We start from the raw sequence: 24,424 nt of genomic DNA, 5'->3' as shown, positions 1-24,424 counted from the left end.
AGTGACGGTTCAGTAAAGCAAAATGTATTTAATTTTATCAGTATATTATTTGACTGAAGGTCAAAATGGGCATCCAGCCAGAATTATGTGATCAGAGATGATCTGGTCCCTACACTATTTACAGAAATATGTGAAAACACTATAATCTGTCAATATGCAGTGATATTTTATGTAAAAACAAACTATCTCCTAAAAGTAGACCTATGATGACATTCTGTATAACAGTCCCCAAAACCCAGTAGCTGATAATACAAATGTATAATACTGTAAAAAGAGGTGGCTGAAGCCAACGATATGTAACTGTGCCAAGAATATTAATAGTTGCAGTTATGTGAACTTCATTGTCACTTGCTCTATAAGTAGGCAATCAGTGTAAGGTGTTGCATGATCAGTTTAGTAACAGCAGTCTAGCAAATGAACCAATTAATTTACCATCAAAAGATTTCTGTGCCTGTGAAATCAGTCACTCTAGTGGGTTGTGGAGATTTCTGCAGCGCAGTGGGGGGGGGGGGGGACTGCGTTCAGATTAGTAATGGAAGTGTTCCACTGCAGCGTGCTTTTTGTTAGTAGAAAAGAAGCTGTCAGACGTTTGTAATCTGATCACGGGGTCCTGTAAGCGTGAAATACCGGTACTTCACACTGAATCTTAGCTCTCAAGTTCATTTTTAGGAGATGTTTTTATCATTCTGCATTTAATTAACTTACTATGTAACAAGGTGAGATTTTCCATTTAAAGTTTTGTAGCACCAATTCTGGCTTGTACGTCTTTATTGCCTTTCAATTCCATTGCAAAAAGCGCTTCAATAGTGGATATTCAAGTCTGTTCAAAGAAATTGGTTTTGGCTATGGCAATTGGAGTAGAATATCCAAGAAAACACTTGTATTATGAATCAATCAACTGATCATCATATAGTAGAAAAAAGTATACAAAAACCAATAAGGCAAATCATATTAGGAATTACATGATGAAAAATGATGCGCATATCCTACACTTTTTGTCTGGATTGTTGTTATTGTTGCTGATTGATCTAACTTCACCATAGCAGAAGTGCAAAGCTTTTATATTTTTCCTTTACATTTTTAGAGGACTTGTGCCACTGCATAATGCATGCTCCTATGGACACTTTGAGGTCACAGAACTACTGCTAAAGGTGAGCTTCTATATAAATGAATATGATTTGTTATTTTTAAAGCATGATTTGTGTTAAACTTATAGTATTTCTTCCAAATGTCCCTTTTCGAGACCAAAGTCTCTCTACTGTCCACCCAACCCCAATCGTGATGCTGTTCTTACAGCCCTGAATATAAAAGTAATGTGTATAAAACCATAATGAAACTGTGTTTACTAAAAAGTTGCATGAATAGAACGGGTTGTTCTTCTAAATGTCACAATCAAATTACATAAATAGCCAATAGGTTAAGACATAACAAACTTGGTAAACACCTCTACCCACTATCACTTGAAAGGGTCCCTATCTGACATTTTGGGATGCACAGTGTTGTAACTATTAATATTATTACTTTTATCATTACTATTAAGCTGTCAAAACTGATTTCTTAAAATTTAGCAAGATCATTACTACATGCTAATGGGCCGTAGGTAGATCTTTGGATGCATTGATTCTTTACAGTTTTCTTACAATGCCGCATTTCATACCCATTACAGTGAGATTTTAAATTCTCTAACATACTTTGGTACCTTTTTTATTCCTTATGCCCTGGATTAAACTATAATTAAATGTAATGCAGGATGACATGCATCCTGAACATTTCAAGTGACCAAAAAGGACACAGAGTATGGTCTAGGGCAGGGGTGTCCAAGTTTTTCCTGTAAATGACACAAAATCCTTTACAATGCCTCTCACTGATTTCTGGGCCTAGAAAGTTTTGTCCTCCGACGTGACTACAAATTCAGGAGGGCATTTTATCTCTGGATACATAAAAATTAAATAGTTCTATTTATTCTAGGGATGCACCAAAATGAAAATTCTGGATCGAAACAGAAAATTACCCCCAATCTTTAAAAATAAAATAAATTGAAAAAACCCACACTTTTAATAAATGACACACACCGAAATTGTACAAACAAATTAAATAATATTAATATATACATAAATATGATTAACAGCAGGCACAAATTCCAACATGTACTGGTCGCCTGGGCATGATAGGAGTGTGATTGCTGTTAACAATCACACCAAAATTGTACGAACAAATTAAATAACAATATTAATATATACATAAATATGATTAACAGCACACACAAATTCCAACATGTACTTGTTACCTGGGCATGATAGGAGTGTGATTGCTGTTAACAATCACGCCAAAATTGGACAATAAAATACAATAACAATTTATATATATATATATATATATATATATATATATATATATATATATATATATATATATATATATATATATATATATATAAATTGCTAACATCAATCACACTCCTATCATGCCCAGGCAACCAGTAAATGCTGGAACCTTGGCATGATAGGACTGTGATTGCTGTTGGCAATCACGCTCCTATCATTCAAAGTCTGCCAATACATGCTGAAATCTGGCTAGCTGCTCCCTCGTGTATTGACTCTGCCAGCAGAATGGGGTCATCTGTGATATCACTTATACACTCATTTATATACTCATTCATTCACAAATTCAATCCCTCAATCATGCATACAACCCCAACCATCTGCACTGCAGATCTCTCACTCGCAGACTTATGCAGGGGCTGCTGCTTCCGACTGTGTAGCTCGCGAGCAACTTCTCTTCTGCCGAACAGCGGAAGCAGGAATGGAGCAGAGTCGTGTGATGTGACATAAATTCACGTGACTCTGCTGCATTCCGCTTCGCCCGTGAAGTACAAAAGACACTGCTGTGCGAGCAACCCACAGGAAAGCAGCAGGGGCCTTGCGATTCTGCGATCCCGGTTGCCCTGCCTGCGGATCTCGCACGGGCCGCACCTCAAGGTCCGGCGGGCTGCGTGCTGGACGGCCCTGGTCTAGGGAGCAGGGCTTTAACAAAACCTATGAGCATTTCTGTAGTCCTTGCAGGCAGTGTTAATTAATCTAGCCACAACAAATACAATTTAAAAGTAGTGAATTGAGCAATTCATGTTCTCCAAAGCTATTGTAGGTGGTTTGCAGAAAATATTTAGCATTCGCCTGGCATAAATTGGATTGCAAAAAAGATGTAGGCTATATCCGCATTCTAGTGGTTTGTATTTCTTTTTTTCCTTATTGTTTGAAAACATGTCCCTGTTGATATCACAGTGGGTTTATATGTTTTTGTCTCTCTGCTTAGTAAACACTTTTTTTCCCAGCATGGAGCTTGTGTTAATGCCACGGATCTCTGGCAGTTTACACCATTGCATGAAGCTGCCTCCAAGAATCGAGTTGAAGTCTGCTCCTTGTTGTTGAGCCATGGTGCAGATCCAACCATAGTCAATTGCCACGGAAAGAGTGCTGTTGATATGGCTCCTACTCCAGAGCTTAAAGAAAGGTTAACATGTACGTGTTCTGATCGTTCTGTTTTCCATTGTGTTGTGTGGTTTTGAGTAATACACATTTCACACCACATGCTTATGCCGGTGGGCATAAATTTGGTTGTCTGGCTCACTGGGGACAAGTTTGAGCCATCCACCTCATTGGGTCCTCACTAGGATTTGCCTAAATATCATTGTGTCACTTTAAATGAGATGTCCACTTGAAATACAGTAAAGTTGGGTAGTCTTAGGACAAAACCTGGTTTTATTTCATTTTCTTAAAATAATCTACCTTTATCTGCAGTTTTGTAGGCTGCAGTTGTTGTCAGGCTTGATATTTTGGATGAGTTTCCCAGCTGAAATGCCGCACTGAGCTTATTCTTTATGACAATGGTAATAAAATCTCTTCCTTCATAAACTTTCATTATTGAAAGTGCCTGGCAATGTGATGAAGGCCGAATCAGGTCTTGATCGCTTTGGCTACGATAACATTTTAGTTAGAACACATACAAATGTGTAATATGCAGTTCCCTGAAAGTATTATATTATGCAAAACTAGAACAGTTTGAAAAAAAAAAACTGCACAATATTTGTGGAAACTTTTTCTGAATCTGATATTTGTAGTATAAGTTACCCTTTAAGGTCTGGGGAAAGAAGATGAGTCAGCTGTGCCTTCGTCAGCGCATGCCACTGGCCTTAACTATACAGAGAAGAAGTAGCAACATATTCAAAAGTGTTAATTACAGAAAAATATGTAAAACCAATGGCATTAATTCATTAACGGCACCAAGAGCTGTGTGGGTAACATCTCACTTAGAACAGACATTTTCTGTCAAGATTGTAGAGTCTTAGTTCTGTATTTGAAGAAGAGGAAAGGTCTTCACACAGGCATCCATTTTTCTTTTCAGATGAATTTAAAGGACATTCTTTGCTGCAAGCTGCGAGGGAGGCAGACCTGGCGAAAGTGAAAAAGTCGCTCGCTTTAGAGATCATCAATTTTAAACAACCGCAGTCACACGAGACAGCATTGGTAAGAACAGATGGCACAGCTCTTGGTATGGAGCTATGATGACACGATTTAAACTCATTTTCATTCCTCATCCATTTGGATGATAGAACCCATAGGATTTGCTACAGCAGTTTTGTTTCTCGTCCGCCTAATTTTTAATAAGTGAGGCAATCATCCGCGTACTAGTGGATTAGAATACACCATCTCTTATTTACCAAGTTTTCACGCACTGGGATACTGTGGGCAGCAGCATGATGTCGTGGCAGGCTGAGCGAGGCTGAGGTTCTGCTGTCCCAGGGTGTTTCACCCACAGAATGCTTATTCTCCTGCCCAATTCCTAAAATTGAGAGAAATAATATGCATGGAAGAAAGTGAAACAGGATAATGTTTTCACTGTTGGCAATCACATAAGGATCAGTGGTGAAAACATATATAGTGTGTCTATATGGGTATGAATAAAAATGATCAAGTTGATATTTACATTCATGTAGAGGTACATATATTATAGTCACAATGTTTTTACGTCCAAAATTGAATTTTTTAAAAAAGATCACTATTCCTAAAGTTAAAAAAAAAATAAAAAATTCTGCTCTCCGCGTCGGTATGTTGTTAATGTGAGATATGTTTTTTAGAGCCTAACAGAGTTTGTTTTTCTGTAGGCGATGCATGGTTTCAGCCTAGTGTACCAAGGAGACAATTTATTCTCTGGCTTCTTGCTTGCCTAGATGACATAGGCATTGCTCATCCTTGGCACTGCAGTTATAAAATCGAAATTGTTTTCAGAGGAGCATAATTTTCCATTGATCACCCTGTTGCATTTTGCTCGGCTCCTTGTGAATCAGAGCCAGACATTTGACAAATGGCTGAAGCATTCCATCTGTGTGCTTTGCAGTCAGGATGCCTGTGGAATTTATAACTAAGATATATAAACTGCTGAAAAATCTAAGTGTGCCATTAGACGCTTTGAGTTTAACTTTTTTCATCCTAGCCTTAGTTGCATTTCTTTCCAATATTTTCATTAATGCGTTTGTTGTTCCCTTTACAGCACTGTGCCGTAGCCTCCTTGCATCCAAAACGAAAACAGATAACAGAGTTACTACTTAGGAAAGGAGCCAACGTCAATGAGAAAAATAAAGAGTATGTTCTTATGTATCTATTTTTCTATATAATAAATTCTTAGTTCCATATTAAGCTCTTGAAATCTTGACACTCACTCACCCTCTGTACTCCTTACCCTCCTCCCACCACACTGTACTTCTCCCTACCTCTGTAATGTAAGTATATTCAATAGTCAGACACCTTCATTTTCCTTCATTGTTTACAACCAATTAAATGTTTACAGATTAACACATTAAGGACCAGGGTTATTTTACTTTGTTTGCACTAGAGGACCAGAGCGAGTTTTATGTTGTTGCTATGTCTCTATTCAACTGTGATTTCCAACTAACTCCTCTAGTGTTTTGTTTCAGGACATATAAGGCGCAGGACATTTTAAACCATCAATATATATAGGTGGACAGTAATTTCCAAAATATATGATGCAGAAAGTTAAGAAAAACTATTGATCAGTCATTTGGGAATATTCAGACCATTAAACACAATTTTCATCCTATTCTGCAGAACAGTAAACAGTATGCCTTTTTAATCAGATTTTTTTTTGCTTATAAGGTAACTATGTCTAAAGGAAACGTGCACAGAACAGTGTGAGATGTTCATTTAATGAAAGCAATTGCTGGGAAATAAGATTTAAAAATGGTGTTTATCAACTTACTTCCTATACTAATATCTGGTCTTGTGGATCAATGATAAGGGACCTTAAGGGATACGATGGACAAGGATTGGGACTTCCCTAAGGATAGTCCCTAAAGCATTGCCTAGATATTGTAAGTCTCTTGCGTAAACAGGCTCTGTATTTCCATGTCAGTATTATTATTATTTCTTTTATATAGAGCCATCATATTCCATAGCGCTGTAGGATGGGTAGGCCAGATATAACAAGTAGTATATAACATAACAATTTGATTTACGGAACAAGAGATGATGATGGCCCTGCTCAAAGGAGCTTACAATCTAGAGGTCGTGTTACACAGGAACTTTCTTATCACCAAGAAGCTGGTTACATGTTTGTTTCTTTTTTGTCTTTCTATGTGTTAGTTTCATGACACCACTGCATGTAGCCGCTGAAAGAGCACATAATGATGTTTTGGAGGTGCTGCATAAACATGGAGCAAAGGTATGCACTTTACTCATCGTGTCCCACATTCAAGTATTCCACGTATACACAAGTCAAAAAAGAACATGCTTTCCAATTATTCATCAGAATAAATAAAATTGTTCATAGCAATCAGTGCAAGTAAAACAACATTTGCTAACTTATACATTAACTTTTAACCCCTTAAGTCCCTAAACCCATGGAAAACAATGCATTTTGAGCCCGTACATGTACGGGCTTTGTCATTAAGGGGATAATATAACATTACCTAAGTTATGCTTCTATCTTCCTTACAATATGTTGTATCCCACATAGACCAATGAAGCATTTGAACTAGCCATTAGAAGGATGTTGTGGCTTTCCATCTTTTGCTTTGGAATTTAGCTCCCCCTTTCCCTTTAAGTGAAATTTGGAATTAGAATATTAGGTCAGTGCATTTGTATTAAATTCCAATAGTACCTCAAGGGCATGCAGCTTTTATGAAAATTACTGTGCTATTCAATCTCTGATTCATCTGTGTTTCTGCCATCAAGAGGACTAATTTAATTGCAGTATCTTGGCCACAGTTTTGCGACTGTATAAAAATGAGACAAAAACATACCTAACAAACCGCTTCTGATTAAGGCTTCAATCTGAAATCCAGGCACTTACCTGTAACGCATGGAAAAACAAGGTGTGATTTCCAATGCAAGTTTGAAAGAAATGTTATTCCTTAATATTGTATTTTTTTAAGTGTTTTAGTTTTTTGACCAAATGGTTTACATTCAATGATGCAATAATCAAAACAGAAACGTCCAGTGAGTGACACCTCTATCTTAATGAGTGAGGTCTCGAAGAATGTCCAGACTTATTGATTTATTTTTTTTGTAAATAAAATTTTATTGAGGACCGAGATTGCAGTACGTCAGCATGAAAAAGTCAGTCAAGCAACATAAGGAATACATCATATCAAGACATATAACAAAGTGCGTATGTTGACAAACCCACACCGGACACCATGGAAATCTAAGAATGAACAAAATAAGGCGTCACGGTCGCCGATGTACGGTATAGGCTATATATGTCCAGACTTATTTTAACTTCTTAGAAAGGCCACAGAAAACATCACTGCTGGTTAAAAGATTCATCTGAATGAATATTAGGTCAAAGCTTGAAAGGCCACACTGGATTCCATACATGTCAGCCAAGATCTATATAGATGCGTCTAATAAAAAGGCCTCTAAATGTATCTTATCTCTGTATGCTCGCTTGTTTTGGTGACAAATTCTCCTGATTCTCCAGTTTTGCTGGTTCCTAAAATACTCTCTCCATGAAAGTTGCATGAGTTTGGATTATGTTACAGTGCATTAAGCCACCAAAGTTTCAGATACCCTCATACATGTTTCTAAAACAATAGCAAAAACTCTGCTTTGGAAAATAAACACTTAAATATTAAAACATTTAGTAAAGGTTCTTACTGCACTTAATAGATTCTCCTGAAGAGTCTGACTTCTACCTGTTAGCTGTTCATTGCTCTAAAACAGATCTAAATACAGAAAGTACACAAAACGGTACTTCTTCTGCAAGAAGGGCTGAGAAAATCCTGAACTCTGCACAGAAAATGTGGCACAATTATTTAGTTATAGCCTTAGTTTAACTATGCATTATGCAGGGCCACCTCTGCCCCTCTTCCAGGAGATTTCTTGCTCTGATGGCCCTTCATAATTCATATTATGGACACATGGTGAGTTTGAATACTTTTGCTTCTCCTTTCTTAATCTTAATCTTTTTTTAGTGGTCGCTTTATTGTTTTGTCTATTTAAAGTTACCTAGTGCCTGAACTCAGCTCCTGCCAGTAAAATTTTGCAGGAATGTTTAAACAGCCCCACTGTTTGGCTGTAATCGCTATAATCCATATCAAAGTACCTTCAGCCTTCAAGTCTTTACAGACCACTGCCGTTAAGCACATACATGACAAACTAGGTATTGCTTAAGCATGAAAGTTCCCTGTTGCACATTGCCTTTTTATGTGCATTGCCTTCTCTGTGGCAATAATGCCTTCTTGTATTTATTGTTACTTTAAAGATGAATGCTTTAGACACACTTGGACAAACGGCATTGCACAGAGCAGCTTTGGGAGGTCACCTGCAGACCTGTCGTCTCCTGTTGAGCTTTGGCTCGGACGCGTCAATCATCTCTTTGCAAGGTTTCACGGCGGCACAGATGGGAAACGAAGCCGTGCAGCAAATTCTGAGTGGTAAGCGAGCACAGCATTACCCAACAGTATCTGTAAGAGAGATAACTGCTTTTTATTTTTTTCCTCGCCATTTTCTATCTGTGAGCTTTAACCCTAGTTGATTTATTTTGTTATATGAAATGTCAGAAAAAATAAAGGTGCACCTGGGCACAAAGAATAGCAACTGATAATGGTAATGAGTATTGATAATGTAATTACTAAATCCTGCATCATGACAGCAGTTTAATAAGGCATTTATTTGCTGGCACCAGCAGAAGTATTGTGCTGCATGTGGATATTGGTGAGACTGCGAACGTCTGAAAACTGTGCAATCTGGCATTTAAAACTATCAGGCGTTCCCTTCCAGGTCACGTCACTTCTGACGTCACCCAGAAGATCATCGGAGGACAGGATATCCCCTGCAGGGTCTGGGATAAATGATCGCTCCAAGGAGGCACTGATCAGACACTGTGATCGCTATGCAAGTCTATGGGGACTTGCTTAGAGATCACAGTGTGATTGGTGCAGGTGGATCGCAGGGAGGGGAGTGAGAAACCATGTTTCTCACATGCTGAAACATGAATCCAAAAAAGAGTGAGCTAAGTGATGTAATTGTAACCTCTAACCATACTGCACTGATAACAGTTTATATATATATATATATATATATATATAACAAAATACAAAAAATAAAATTAAAAAAACTGGGACTATTGTGAGCAAGAAAATTAATTCCTGGATTGTGTAAGACTTTGATGTAATAAGTTGAATTATTTTCATTGCAGAAAGCACCCCTGTCCGCACATCCGATGTTGATTATCGTCTGCTAGAAGCTTCAAAGGCTGGAGATTTGGACACTGTAAAGGTAAGATCTTCGTGGAGAAGAGCTTCATAGCATAATTAACTTGCCAGTGAAGCTTAATATTCACTATTACGTAATGGTTATTGTAGTATTCATGCTATAAATAGCACCTGAATCAGTAGGAGAGAGAATGACTTTATTGGGACCAACGAAATTCAAGACATCGGCAGTGATCACCGGCAGTTAATTCACAGGTTAAATGTCGTGTTTAATACTAAACAAACAAGCTAAATGGGAGACAGTGGCTGTATATCAGATACAGCCACTTGTTCCAAGATACTCATAGGTCATTGTGAGGATTTATAACTTCTCTTAGAGCGTTCTCATGGAACAAATACCGGTATTTTTATCTTCCGCAGTGTCTGGGAAATGTACACTTTTTTTTGCTGTTTATATTTCTAACTACTTTGCTAAGGATTTGTTAAATTTGTGTCCAAAACAGCCAAATTATGAACGTTTATTTCGTAATGTGCCTGCTTGGCACACAATAAATATACTTTCCCTATGAAGCAAATTCCATCTCTATACCGTTTTCAAACAGCAGCACCTGTGTTGCCGAGAATTACAATCGGTAGATAGCATGACCTTTATACAACGACAAGAAGTCCTAATGACTATTTTTAGCTGTATCATTATTCATTTGTGCTCCTCCAATGTGTACTTGTCTTTTGGGTAGGATGTTCTAAGTTTACTGCCTAAAGATTCCCCATGGCAGAAGGTATATTTGAAATATTGGCCCCAGGTGTCTTATATTTTCTTATTTTAGCAGTGATGGAGTATTAGGTTTTATCAAGTTAAATTTGCAAATGTTGTCAACTTTAACACAAATGACAAGTTTTTATCAGAATGACTTGATTTTCTTTATTAGTTTTGTTGATGTTACGCACTGTAATACTTGGGCAGAGGGTTGGCAAGAAGAGCTATTAGCAATATACTCTCTTGTATATATATCTATATCTTGTGCACTTTTCGCGATAAGAGACCTTGTAAATAGAATTGCTAGATTTTTTTTTCATCTAAAAGCTATACATTTGAGTCTGGCTTGGAATGGGTTTGTATCAGTGATCTTCTCTACTTACTGTTATGCCTCATATAAGGCAGACCACTGTTGAATTTAGCATTGCATTAAAGACTTGCCAGGTTGTCAGACAGACTAAAATACCCTGGAGTGATGGATGCGGCTTCAGATCGGATGCCTGCCAGTTCTAAGCAATGAATTAAGAAGTCAGGCTGCCAGTCTGTTTTTGCTGTGGGTTATTGTGATAGTGGTATGTGTACAATTGTAAATTCAGTCGTCATACAGAGATGGCATACAATCCAAGTAATTAAGTTTTGTAAATAGGACTTTTTCTTACCCTGTTTCTCACAAGCTTCAAATGGCTTATACAGAAGTGATTGGTGGATCAGATCCTTTTTCTTTATTTATTGAAAAACAGGTCATATGCTTGTATTAGGTTTCCAAACAGAGAACAATTATGAGAACGTTCTGACAATGTTTGTTTTTTCCCAAATCCGTAAAAATAACACTTTGAGATACTTATAAATGCCGTTCCTGTTGAGTTAATGATTGTTTTCTCCTGTTTCTTGTTAACAGCAGCTATGCAGCCCCCAGAATGTGAATTGCAGGGATCTGGAGGGACGACATTCAACTCCATTACACTTTGCAGCCGGCTATAATCGTGTTTCTGTAGTGGAGTATCTCTTACATCATGGTGCAGACGTGCATGCCAAAGACAAAGGGTATCAGTTTTTCTATTTTAGTTTTATTTTTAGGCTACATTATGTTTTGCGCCTCAGGTTGATTTCCTAGGCTAGTTATTGTTGGTGATGTCCACCAGGACGGAAGCATCAGCCAATAAATGCCAATTTGTGACCTCAATTCCTGCTTTGACACACACATTGATACTTTTGTGACTTTTAACTGATTTAATTAAGAATTATAATGGATGTATGAACTAGACAGCCACCAGTGTACAATATACTTATCTGCATAAGTATTGGATAAGAATAGTAAGAAGCCCATGTCAAAACATACGGGCCACAAGATTCTTTTTTCCCTGGAATGCTGAGGTCTGTTTTCTCTTTGAACAGTGGTTTAGTTCCCCTACATAATGCCTGCTCCTACGGACACTATGAAGTAGCAGAGTTGTTGGTGAGGCATGGTGCCTCAGTCAATGTAGCAGATCTATGGAAATTTACCCCACTACATGAAGCAGCTGCCAAAGGAAAATATGAAATCTGCAAACTATTGCTGAAGGTAACATTTGGGGATACTTTATATCAACAAAAAATCTGATGAATTCTTAAAATCTCTCCTAGAACCCTTTGTTCTACTCAAACTTTTACACACATTGTCTATCATCAGGGAGGAACAGAACAAATATATATTTAGTATTTTCCATATCATGTGTAAATGCCATACTTTACAGTATGTGAGCATTTTAGAAGTTAGTTTGGTATGCGTTGTTACCACTGTTCTGTATAAATACTGTATACCCGAGAAAGATGACTAACCTTGAAGTGGCAGTGAGGACCAAGTAGTTTTTCATTGATGAAGCAAACTGCTCATATGGGGCAGCAGTCGGTTCTCATGTTCTTCCTGGTGCAATCACTGACCTATAAAAAGCAGGCAAGAAAATCTGATCCATAGATCTCCACCTAGTCCCCATATGACATCAGGAATAAAAAGGTGTTCGGCAGCTTTATATCATCTGTATGACCCCTTATTTGTGTTACACGTAAGTTCAATTATTGGTGTTAATGTATTCTGATTGTGGTGCAGCATGGAGCTGATCCAACAAAGAAGAACAGAGATGGGAACACACCTCTAGACTTGGTGAAAGATGGTGACACCGACATTCAGGACTTGTTACGTGGGGATGCTGCTTTGCTGGATGCAGCCAAAAAGGGTTGTCTAGCAAGAGTGCAGAAGCTTTGCACACAAGAAAACATTAATTGTAGGGATACGCAAGGTAGAAATTCTACACCTCTCCATCTAGCAGGTAGGTCACCAAACTGCTGTTTTAATGGAATATTTTAACCTTTGTTTTATCCCAATTAAATCTTATATTTTTTTCTTAAAACATTTTATGTGCATCTCTCAGCTGGTTACAACAACTTGGAAGTCGCTGAGTACCTTCTTGAGCATGGAGCAGATGTAAACGCACAAGACAAAGGAGGCCTAATTCCTTTACATAATGCAGCATCATACGGGGTATGTAGTGTAACTACCATATTAACCCTTTATAGTTTGGCTAGTGTGTGCATGACATAGCAAGAAAAATTTAAAATATTTTTTCGTGTCCTAATGTGAATTAGCACAACAAAAAAGAGGAAAAAAACTTTTGTTATATGAAATGATATCCCTGGCTCCTAAAATTGGCCCCTTGGGTCTTTAGTAACCTGCATTATTAATTTGCACACCTGTCCAGAACTGCATAGAAGGGAAAGTGTCCAGTCTATTGTGTCTATGTATTGTTCGTTAAGTAGTTTAATATTTTTTAATAACCTTTACCTTCAATTTAGTAGCCCAGTATTCTGGTTTGTGTTTCTGTTTATTTTTAGGTTTTGATATGTGAAAAAATATAAAAATGTGTTTATCGCCAGATATACGGTTTCCTCCTAATGAGACATCATTACTTTGTACGTTAATTCTGTTCGTAATTCAGCTGTTGCTCTTGTGAATTTTCATAACTTTAAATAGATGTGTACATTACGTCGTCATGCTTGATTTCAGCATGCAAAACTAATAGACAGCTGGAAGAGAAATTAGCTGCAAAACCTATTAGCTGTAAAATGAGTAAACAAAGGCAGTTTATACAGCTGTGAACAAAATGTAAAGAATGTGAATTGTAAAGCCTTATTCCAAGCCAAAAGTCTACCTCCCAATATACTCAATGTATTTATTTTGTCACCAGTGATACAGGATTTTGTGGTTATTTCTTCCAGCAGTCTTCAGGTATCCAGCAGAAACCCACATATTACCTTTAAATATGCTTTAATCTTAAAAGAGAAGTGCAATCAATTGATGTTTCCTTAATTACATTAGTTTCCAGCACCACTAGGCCTCCTAGTAGTAACAATGTACCAATAACCAGTCAATGCCAAAAGAAATAATAATAATAATATAAAAATGTTGTGCTGCAGCATAATAATCTTCATAACCTAACATAATCTAACATCGAAACAACGTCCCTGACAGCCCTCTGTCATATTAATGCTGTCCTGGAAGTCCAACAGGCATATAAATCAAATAATAAAATATCACTTAACTTTCAGATTTCAGTGCCGTTGATGATGTCATTTGTGAAATTATGTCTGGTGTCATTAGCAAAAGCACATGGGGCAGAGACTTAATTTTCTAAGAACCTTATCTTGTATTTCCCAGCTTCTGTGCATTTTAACCAGGACATTAAGTTTGAGATTAACAAAAGGTTGTGGCCAATGAATTTCCTTTCTTTTTTAAAACAAATATATGAATAGACTCAAATTCATTAAGTCATGGCACATGTCAATCTAATTGCAGAAATGTAGGGATGTCAGGTGATGGATTTAAACATCTCACACAGGCTGTAAGGGTATATATTATTATTATTATTATCTTTTATTTATATAGCGCCAACAATTTACGCAGCACTTAACCCCTTAAGGACCGGGCTCATTTTTCGTTTTCTACCCTGTGGGACCGAGGCTGTTTTGACACTTTTGTGGTGCTTGTGTTCAGGTGTAATTTTCTCCTCACCCATTTAGTGTACCCACATAAGTTATATGTTGTTTTTTTCAGGACAAGATGGGCTTTCTTCAGATACCATTATTTTGATCGTATCATCTTATTTACTATAAAAAAAATAAAAAAAACATGGTGAAAAATTGAAAAAAAAGACATTTTATGACTTTTATTTGAAAAATCTTTTACTCACCTAAAAAAGCAAGTAAAAAAACTAGCTAAATAGATTCTACTACTTGTCCTGAGTTTAGAGATACCCAATGTTTTTATGTTTTTTTGCTGTTTTTTGTACGTTATAGGGCAATAAGTACAAGCAGCATTTTATGATTTCCAAATCTTTTTTAACAAATCTGGTCAGTCTGCCTCCATCTCCTCTTTGGAACATCTTTGAAGCCGGTTAACTCAATTTAACCCATTTAAACCATATATTTTTGAAAACTAGACACCCCAGGGTATTCCAAATGCTGTTATTTTAACCCTTTCCATGCACCAATTATACAACTACACTTTGTCAAACTTTGTAATAGTAATTTTTTTTATTTTTTTTTCCACACAAATTGTACTTTAGTTATAGATATACAGGTGCTGGTATATGTCACTGTCAAACAACACCCCAATATGTGTTCAGCAACATCTCCTGAGTGCAGCGATACCCCACATGCATGGGTTTGTCAGATTGTTTGGCTGGTAAAAGGCTACTTTTGGGGCATGCGTAATTCAGGTGGTCATTTGGTCATTCTGCCTCCATCTCCTCTTTGGAATATCTTTGAAGCCGGTTAACTCAATTTAACCCATTCAAACCATATATTTTGGAAAACTAGACACCCCAGGGTATTCCGAATGCTGTTATTTTAACCCTTTCCATGCACCAATTATAGAACTACACTTTGTCAAACTTTGTAATAGTAATTTTTTTTTATTTTTTTTTCACACAAATTGTACTTTAGTTATAGATATACAGGTTCTGGTATATGTCACTATCAAACAACACCCCAATGTGTGTTCAGGAACATCTCCTGAGTACAGCGATACCCCACATGCATGGGTTTGTCGGGTTGTTTCAGATTTAAAATGCCACATTTGGGAAGTGCGCTTTTTTTCTCCATTTTGGTCAGTCTGTACCTATGCCCTATCTGTGAGCTAGGCCACTCCAATTTACCCCATCAGCCATTTTTTTTATATATTAGACACCCCTTGGGTATTTGAAGTGCTTTTATTTTAACTCTTTGTTGAGATTTTTGAGAAATTTTAGCACTTGCTCAAAATAATAAACTTTATTTTTTTATTTTTTTTATTTTTTTAATACTTTTTTTATATTTTTTTTACACATTTTGCTGGTACTGGATGGTTCATCTAGTGACATCACTGCATAATTATTTTTAAATGTTAGCACATTTTTTTTTTTCCATTTTTTTTTTTTTTATTTTTTTTTTGAATATTTTACTAATCACATAGTGATTAGAAAGCTGGGCTCCATTGACTTGCATGGTTGAATGCAGTACCTGTATTCAACCAGCAAGTGGAGCCAGTTCTCTAGAGGGTCTGGAGACCCTCTAGCAAACTTTTTCTTGTTTGTTTTTTTTACAGAGCGGCGGCCATCTTACTTGATGGCGAAGATCACCGGCAGCTGCGGCTGTGACCGCTCTCCGGAGCGGTCACAGCCCACCTAAAGGTAAGTGTTTGGTGTCGCTGGATGCCTCCTGATCGAGGCATTCCAGCGACACCATTTAAGTTTAGGAGGCGATCGTTGATCGCCTCCTAAACGCTTTTAAAACGGGCGTCCGCCGCCATACAATGTATGGCGGCTGTTGACGCCCCGGGGAGGGGCCAGACATGGCCCCCGATGCCGATCTCGGCCTTGCTGAATGCCTCGACATCGAGGCATTGCAGCAAGGCCGTTTAAGCGAAGAAAGTGATCCTTGATCACTTTCTAAGCTTATTTAACTTTTTGACGGTTCAGGACCGTCAAAGGTCATTTAGTGACCTTCTTGTCATGACGGTCCTGAACCGGCAAAGGTCGCGAAGGGGTTAAAAATATAAAACACACACCTGTTTACACCACTGTTCAAAAGTTTGGGGTCACTTAGCTGTTTTCGTGGAAAACAAGGACATTTCTAGCTGCGCTAACACAATTGCAAAATGGTTTTCTAGTGATTTATTAACTTCTTAAACTTGGATTGGCTAACACACCGTGCCAATGGAACACAGGAGTGAAAGGGCCTCTGTACATATATGAAGATATTCCATTAGAAATCAGCCATTTGCAACTGCAATAGTCACTTACAACATTAAACACGTGTACACTGCATTTCTGATCCATTTGATATTATTTAATGGACACAATTTTCTTTTCTTTCAAAAGCAAGGTAGTGTATATATGTACACACATACCCCGGAATTGAAGGCAAGAGGGGTATCGGCGGGGGGGGAATACACTTAATGTGCTGAGGTAAAAAAATGTTAGTGGTGTTAAATCATCACTGGAAGGATTCCTATTTTGGAATTGATAAAGAAATGTAAAGTGTTAATGGAGTCTAATAGAGCCCTTTAAAAAAATCAAACAAAAAAAAACAACGAATTAGTCCAGAACTGAAAGGGTTAATTAAGTTTAATCTAATCTTCTAGTTGGAGTGATCAGTGTCAAGCAGTTATTGCAGATCCGTCACTACAGGGGTTACCTGTGATGAATGTAATCTTCACAGCCTGACAGGGGAATTACCGCAGTCTCTAGCACGCATGCACAGCCAACCTGTTAAAAAAAAAGCAATTTTATCTCTGGTTCTATAGCTCATGTTTACTCTTTATTTATTTATTTTAAGTGGTCAAAGCTCACCCTAGCCCTTGTGGCAATTTCATTGTCTGTACACAGGATTTGACTGTTGGGCTAATGAAATGTCCCATATGGCTGCAGTTTTGCTTCTCAGAAAATTGGCAGGGATTGGCATTCTTACTGGGAATTCAAAATGTCAGACAATTTGACCGCAGAAGTCAAAAGTTATGGAAATGGCTAAAATCAAGAATTTAATAAAACTATTATTCAAAAGTGTCTGAATTTGCTCTCAAATCAATATCATGCACTTGAGATGGAAGCAAATCAGCCATTCATTTTGCCTTCTTATAAGACAACACCATTAGCATACAATAATAGCAAATCACCAGGTTTATCATTTGTCACCCAAATAGTTTCAGGTACAAAGTGGATGCATGCAGAAAGCCTTTCCGCTAGGTTTCTCTGTGAATGGTCGAAAGTTTTGGCCTGTTTCGGCAACGGTGTGCAAAAGAAAACATTGTTTAATTGTCAATGCCCCTCGGACCCTAAAAATGGCAATGATAATAGTGTTGGAATAATAATGACTCCAAATGGATGTCTTTTTTCACAGCTGTTTCTTAATACAGATAGGTGTCAATTTAAGCTGTAGAGAAGGGTAATGTTCACATATTGCCCATATATACCTCAGTTCTGAGGTGCCCAGAACTGTATAAAATAAAATTGCATTAATCAGAATGCCTGCTTTATATGTTGTGCTACATCATTTAGAAATGGCAAATAATATTTCCGCTTATAAAATTGGTTGGTATCAATTGCCGTGTCTGCTTCGTAGGGAACTCATGCAGTTGCCTGGATTGTACGCAGACATAGACTGACATTCCTAATTGGTTAGCTGCTTTCCCTCATATCATTTCTAAATAGTAATCGGGCCTGTAAGAATATATGCCTTTGTGGATTTACCACGGCTGATATGAATTTACCGTATTGTGACTTAAAATACACAAAGCTGGTTTTGGTCTTTAGTATATATTCCTGTTACTTAATGTACAAATAAAAAAAAATAAAAGAAATCAAGCCCATTTGATGTTCTGCTCCCATTGTTCTGACACCCTGAGGTGCAGTTTGTTTCCTAATACAATATATATTCTGTCATTTTGAGGTCCCTAAGATTTTTGGGGTGTAAAAGCAATTCTTATTGTCTTATTTCTCTGTGTTTAAAAATTAAAAAAAAACTGTTACTAAAGAGTTTAAATGCTATGATGCATCGCTACAAGTGAACTTGGCTTCATCCCTAAAAAAGGGGGAACATGGTTGTGGGCATGTTAACGGGATAGGACTTTACCAAGATGTTTTAAGTGACTTTGTGGCCAGTAGCTGTTTATGTAACTAACTAATATGCATCGTTCATACAGTTTAAAACACACAATATGTTTTTGGTCTTAATCGCTGATGTACTCATACTCTGTACAAGTACATATTTTTTTATTTTATTTTTTATAATTAACCATTGTTTGTTTTGTTTTTGTTTTTCTTCAGCATGTAGATATTGCAGCCTTGCTGATAAAATACAACACTTGCGTTAACGCTACAGATAAATGGGCATTCACACCTTTACATGAAGCTGCCCAGAAAGGACGGACACAACTGTGTGCTTTGCTTCTGGCTCATGGTGCTGACCCTACAATGAAGAACCAGGAAAGCCAGACACCCTTGGATTTGGCTACAGTAAGTCTGATACTTAATCGGTATTTTTAACCATTTAAAATAAAAGAGAGAAAAACATTTTTAACGAATCCCAAAACAGGTAGGTAGAAAACCAAGGATGTGTCACAGAACCAGTAAATAAGAAAACAAGCTAAGTGAAAATCATTAGAGGCACAAAATGGCTGCCTATTCAGTGGCAGATGGTAGACTACCTGTTGGAGACTCATGGCCACAGTAGAACAATAAACCTATGCAGTCATATTTGCAGAAACACTCATCTCAACTAGTTGTTTCAAAATAAATGTGATTATTCCTCCCTTTGGGGGAAACTGATAGACTTAAATGGAGAAATTAGAGGTTTAGAGAAGTGAATCCAAAACAAATAATTTTGTTGTTTTTGCTTGCCATGCTTGCATTGAGACCAAGTTTACAATTGCATAGATTGTAAAAATCAGAAATGTATGTAGTATGTTTTTTTAAACATTTTCTGTAAGCACCGCAAATACACATAATCCACTCTTATAGAACGTATATAAAGGGTTATAGTCTCAAAATAGAGAAACTGCATTAGAAGCTTTGAAGAACCACCACCAGTCTACATTCATATTATAAAAGAAAAGCAGAGGCATTGTTGTAACAATATATGACATGGATGTGAGGGAAGACTACTCTAGTACATGCATGCCCCCTTGTCTTTTATTTATCTTCTCTCTATATGTATTGAACAGTTCCCTGATTTATTTTTTTTCTCCCTCTGCATACAAGACATTCTTAATACTAAGAAAATAATTTGTCTCTTTACATATATATTGAATCCGTCAATCTGATTTCCAATATCATCTTGATATGCCCACAACAGTTTAAAGAGCACATAACTAGTGCAGTTCTACTTTTAAAACTAGTTAAACACATACCTTTTTGCTTTCAAATCATGTTTATTCTGTTAAAACAATGTTTGATTATTTTTAAATGTGCTTACTAAAATTCTGAAATGTTTCTGCAATTGTATGTGTATATATAGTCACACATATGTATACTGTGGGAGAAGCTCACTTCTTCCTCAGGATTCACTTAAATGTATTGGTTTAGGCAGCCTTTCTAAGGATGAGTGGATGATAGAGGGATTTTAGGACAAGAAATTATTATATTAGGTAAAATGTTCTCTTCTAAAATATTTACCAAAACACCTGATGGCAATGAAGGTAACATTTTCCTTGGAAAAATGTATGCACAATATTAATGGCTAACATTTCTTACTTTTTCCAATGTATTTGTTGAAAAGCATCATTTTGTAATCTGTATTAAACTATAATGAACAAAAATCCATAATGTCGTGTTTTAAAATGTTTTACATTTACAGGCCGATGATATCCGGGCTTTGCTCATAGATGCAATGCCCCCTGAAGCTTTACCTAGCTGCTTCAAACCCCAAGCCACTGTGGTCAGTGCCGCTATCATTTCTCCAGCCTCCACTCCCTCTTGTCTTTCCGCGGCAAGCAGCATAGATAACCTCACAGGCCCTCTCACAGATCTTGCAGTCGGAGGAGCATCAAATGCTGGTGACGGAGCAGCAGGAGCAGAAAGGAAAGAAGGAGAAGGTATATTTATTGTGATTAATGTCTTGTATGAAATCTCAGGGGTTTTGACAATTTTTATGTGAAATTGAGATCAAATATCTATGATTTCTAATCTTTTCAAATACAAAGAATAATGTTCAACAATAGACACATTGTGGGTAACTTTGGATGGGTAATAGGAAAACTAAATGACTTTTGTAACAGAACTAATTAAGAAATTAATAACTATTTTTATTGTTTATTGCCTATTCTGATAAAATGAGAGAAAATAATGGAAATTGCAAAAAAAAAAACCATAATATACAGTGTTGTGTGCAGTAGGTTAACCCCTTAAGGACAATAGGGGTTATTACTCGTAGTATATTGTGGGACAATGGCTATTTTTAAGTGTTGCTGTTTAGCTGTGATTTTCTTCTTTCTCATTTCGTGCTCCCACACATATTGTATATTGTTTTTTCAGGACAAACAGGGCTTTCTTTAGATACCATTAATTTTATCATATCATCTAATTTATAATGATAAAATATGGGGATTTTTCTCCCTTTGGAGATTTTTCTCACTTTTTAAACAAAAAACTTTTACTCATCTGCAAAACGAATGAAAAAACCTGCTAAATAAATTCTACTATTTATCCTCAGTTTAGAAATACCCAATGTTTTTATGTTTTTTGCTTTTTTCTGCACATTATGGGGCAATAAGTACAGGTAGCGTTTTGCTATTTCAAAACTTTTTTTCCCAAATCTGGTAATTCTTCCCCCCATGTGCCATTTCGGGTATCTTTGAAGCCGGCCAATGCAATTTGCCCCATCAAATCATATATTTTTAAAAACTAGACACCCCAAGGTATTTGAAATGCTGGTATGTTAAACCTTTCCATGCACTAATTTTACCACCAACCTTTGTGAAACTTTATGGTAGTACATTTTTATTTTTTTTTCACACATGTTGTACTTCAGGTATAAATTTATCGCTCCTGGTATATGTCCGTGTCAAACATCCCAATATGTGTTCAGTAACATCTCCTGAGCGCAGTTATACCCCCCATGAATGGGTTTGTAGGGTTATTTGGGAGGTAAAAGGCCGCCTTTGTGAGGTGTGTATTTTTATGCCATTTAGACATCTGATCCTACTGCCCCCATGTCCCATATGTGGGACATCTTTGAACCCGGCCAATTCAATTTATCCCATCCACTCACTCTTTTTAATACGAGACACCCTATGGGCATTTGTAATGCCAATATTTTAACTCTTTCCATGCTTGAGGAGCTCGAGAGTTCTCAAGAGGGTCTGGATAGACCCTCTATGAACTCATATCTATTGTTGATGCCATCCTGTGAATGACGGCAACCACAAAGCTATCTGGGTAGGGGGGTAGTGTTACTGACATGCCTCGATAAACGCAGCTATTTAACGGCAGCCCGTACATGTACGGGCATTGTCATTATCTCGTTGCACAGCAACCCCGTACATGTACGTGGATTAAGGGGTTAATATTGACAGAAACCTGGTTGTATCTCAGGTGTTCCAATAAGTGTCCTCCTTTTGGTGTCAGGCATGTGATATGTTGCATGGCTTTCCCTGCTCAAACACCATATTAATCTTATTCTTCATGGCAATACTGATAATATCTGTTCCGCCTTAGACTTTTATTAGTTACTTTCCAGCTTGCTTATTAACATTGAGCCATTGTATCGTTTATCAAAAACAGTATGATAATGAGGGAAGGTGATCCTGATGCCTGAAAATATTCTGTGATTCTACATATATGTTAGCAAATGTTTTACCTCTTCCTTCTGCTATACCAAATTATATTCAGTGTTCGAAAATTTGGGAGGTATAAAAGGAAGAATGCTTTAAAAAATGAACATATTTTATTTTTATAGTTTAACAAAAGCAGAGTGAAATAGTAAATCAAGCTATTATTTGGTGTGCCCACCCTTTGCCTTCAAAACGGCATCAATTCTAAAAGGTACACTTGCACAAAGTTTAAGGAACTCAGGTAGGTTGTTCCAAACATCTAGTACTTCTGTAGAGTTTAAGCAGCCTCAGTTTCTTCTCTCTAAGTGTAATCCCAGACAGACTCAATGATGTTGAGATCAGGGCTCTGTGAAGGCCACACAATCACTTCCAGGACTCCTTGTTCTTCTTTAGGGTGAAAAATAGTTGTTATATGCTATAAGTTTGAGGGTGCTGCCTCCCTGATGGCATTCAATGATGGATAAGTATCTGCCTGTACTTAGCATTGAGGAGACCATTTATTCTGATCTAATCCCCAACGGCGTTTGCAGAAATGATGAAAGTTCACCATGCTTCGCTTTTGCCTGCAAACGTTGTTGTGCCCTGATTTGATGTAACTCTTCAATTCAGGGCACCTGCTGCCATTTTTTCTGCACCCCCGTACTTGGTCTTGTATCCACGTTGGTATTAGTCCGCAAGTTCTCCATTAACACCACTTTTGATCAAGCATCTCCAGACAGTAGATGGGTGTACCAGGATCCCACTATTTTTGGCCAGTTCTGAGCTGATGGCACTGCTGGAAGGGAACTGTGCTTGATGTGTCTTTAATCTGCTGCAGCAATTTTCCTTGGCGGCCACTGCATCTATGGTACTCAACATTTCTCTTATTTGTGCTTCTTTAAAGGAGCTTGGACAGAACACCTGGAAACCTCTGTCTGCTTTAAAATGTCTGCATGGGAAAGACTTTGCTGATGCAGTATAACTACCTTGTGTCTTGTTGCTGTTCTCAGTCTTGTCATGGTGTATGACTTTTGACATGAAACTTCTCTATTTTTTTTCCTCCTACGCAGCTAACTTACACCTAACTAAAATTAGATTTTTCTTCTGATTACTCACTTTGCATTTTGTTAAATGTAAACTATTAACATATCTATTTTTGGAAGCATTCTTATCTAAAACATTTGCACAGTACAATATAAATCTATAGATCTATATATATATAGAGAGAGAGAGAGAGAGATAGATATATGTCTATATATAGAGATATTTAGACATATAGATATAGTCATAGGTGATAAATAGAAAAAGCAAAATAAAAATGTTTTGTGTGTTGTTGAGTATGTGTGTATCGCTTTATTTCCTTTTGTCTCCAGTAGATATTTTGCCCTATAGCTTTCTGCAGATAATAAGCCCAGAGACAGAGTGAATGGAAACAGCTTGGGTTTTTCTGGGTGGTTAAAGTCCTGCTAGAAATTTATTGTTATGTCTCTTCTTTTGCAGTTGTGGGTCTTGACATGAACATCAATCAGTTTTTGAAGAGCCTGGGTCTTGAGCACCTTCGGGACATCTTTGAGACGGAACAGGTGGGAAGCAGGCTCATGAGGCTAAGTTGTTTTTTCTTTTGAAATTGAACATGATACTCTTGTTGTTTTGGGGAAAAAGGCTTTTTTTGTTTTGTTTTTATTAGAGCAGTTTGAAAAATGTTACTGTAAAATCCTAGGAGCCGTACATGTATTGATAGAAAAATATATTGATTAAGCATCAACGTTTATTCACAAAGCTTCCTTCTGTATTAATCAATGTTAGTAACTTTATGAATAATTCCCTGTCACTGGTAACATTTTGTGTTAGTACAAAGCAAACTAGACATATCACATGATCAGCCTGCAACCCTAAAAAAAGAAGGTGGTTTTTATCATATGATAAAGGGTGGATTGGAGGCAAGTGAGACCATGTCGTGATACTCCCCGCTGCCCACGCATCTTCTAACTTTGTGAGAGATTTAGATTTGTGTCATGGGGTACCGGTGTTGTCCGTTTATTTGCTTACTATGCCATCAGGACGAGCAGTACACTCATCTATGTTATAGGTCTGAAGTGTAGGCCAATTTAAAATGGGC

General features: G+C 37.1%; 1 protein-coding gene across 1 annotated transcript in view; it reads left to right on the top strand.

Annotated features, from left to right (window-relative positions):
• Nucleotides 1–24,424, top strand: part of LOC149286979 (poly [ADP-ribose] polymerase tankyrase-1-like) — a 120,706-nt gene that overhangs the window by 85,586 nt on the left and 10,696 nt on the right. Inside the window, exons 7-20 of the mRNA XM_089493581.1 lie at nucleotides 1,085–1,151; nucleotides 3,332–3,518; nucleotides 4,402–4,523; nucleotides 5,548–5,639; nucleotides 6,657–6,735; nucleotides 8,779–8,950; nucleotides 9,715–9,794; nucleotides 11,386–11,531; nucleotides 11,883–12,048; nucleotides 12,574–12,793; nucleotides 12,896–13,005; nucleotides 18,824–19,012; nucleotides 20,352–20,589; nucleotides 23,806–23,888. Coding sequence (XP_089349707.1) covers nucleotides 1,085–1,151; nucleotides 3,332–3,518; nucleotides 4,402–4,523; nucleotides 5,548–5,639; nucleotides 6,657–6,735; nucleotides 8,779–8,950; nucleotides 9,715–9,794; nucleotides 11,386–11,531; nucleotides 11,883–12,048; nucleotides 12,574–12,793; nucleotides 12,896–13,005; nucleotides 18,824–19,012; nucleotides 20,352–20,589; nucleotides 23,806–23,888 — 1,951 coding nt within the window. The remainder of the gene's footprint in view (nucleotides 1–1,084; nucleotides 1,152–3,331; nucleotides 3,519–4,401; nucleotides 4,524–5,547; nucleotides 5,640–6,656; nucleotides 6,736–8,778; nucleotides 8,951–9,714; nucleotides 9,795–11,385; nucleotides 11,532–11,882; nucleotides 12,049–12,573; nucleotides 12,794–12,895; nucleotides 13,006–18,823; nucleotides 19,013–20,351; nucleotides 20,590–23,805; nucleotides 23,889–24,424) is intronic.

The sequence above is a fragment of the Sceloporus occidentalis genome, unplaced genomic scaffold, assembly GCF_023333645.1.
Source record: "Sceloporus occidentalis isolate IW3139 unplaced genomic scaffold, rSceOcc1.0.p SCAF_65, whole genome shotgun sequence".
Classification (NCBI taxonomy): Eukaryota; Metazoa; Chordata; class Lepidosauria; order Squamata; family Phrynosomatidae; genus Sceloporus; species Sceloporus occidentalis.
This window is presented reverse-complemented; position numbering and strand designations above follow the sequence as displayed.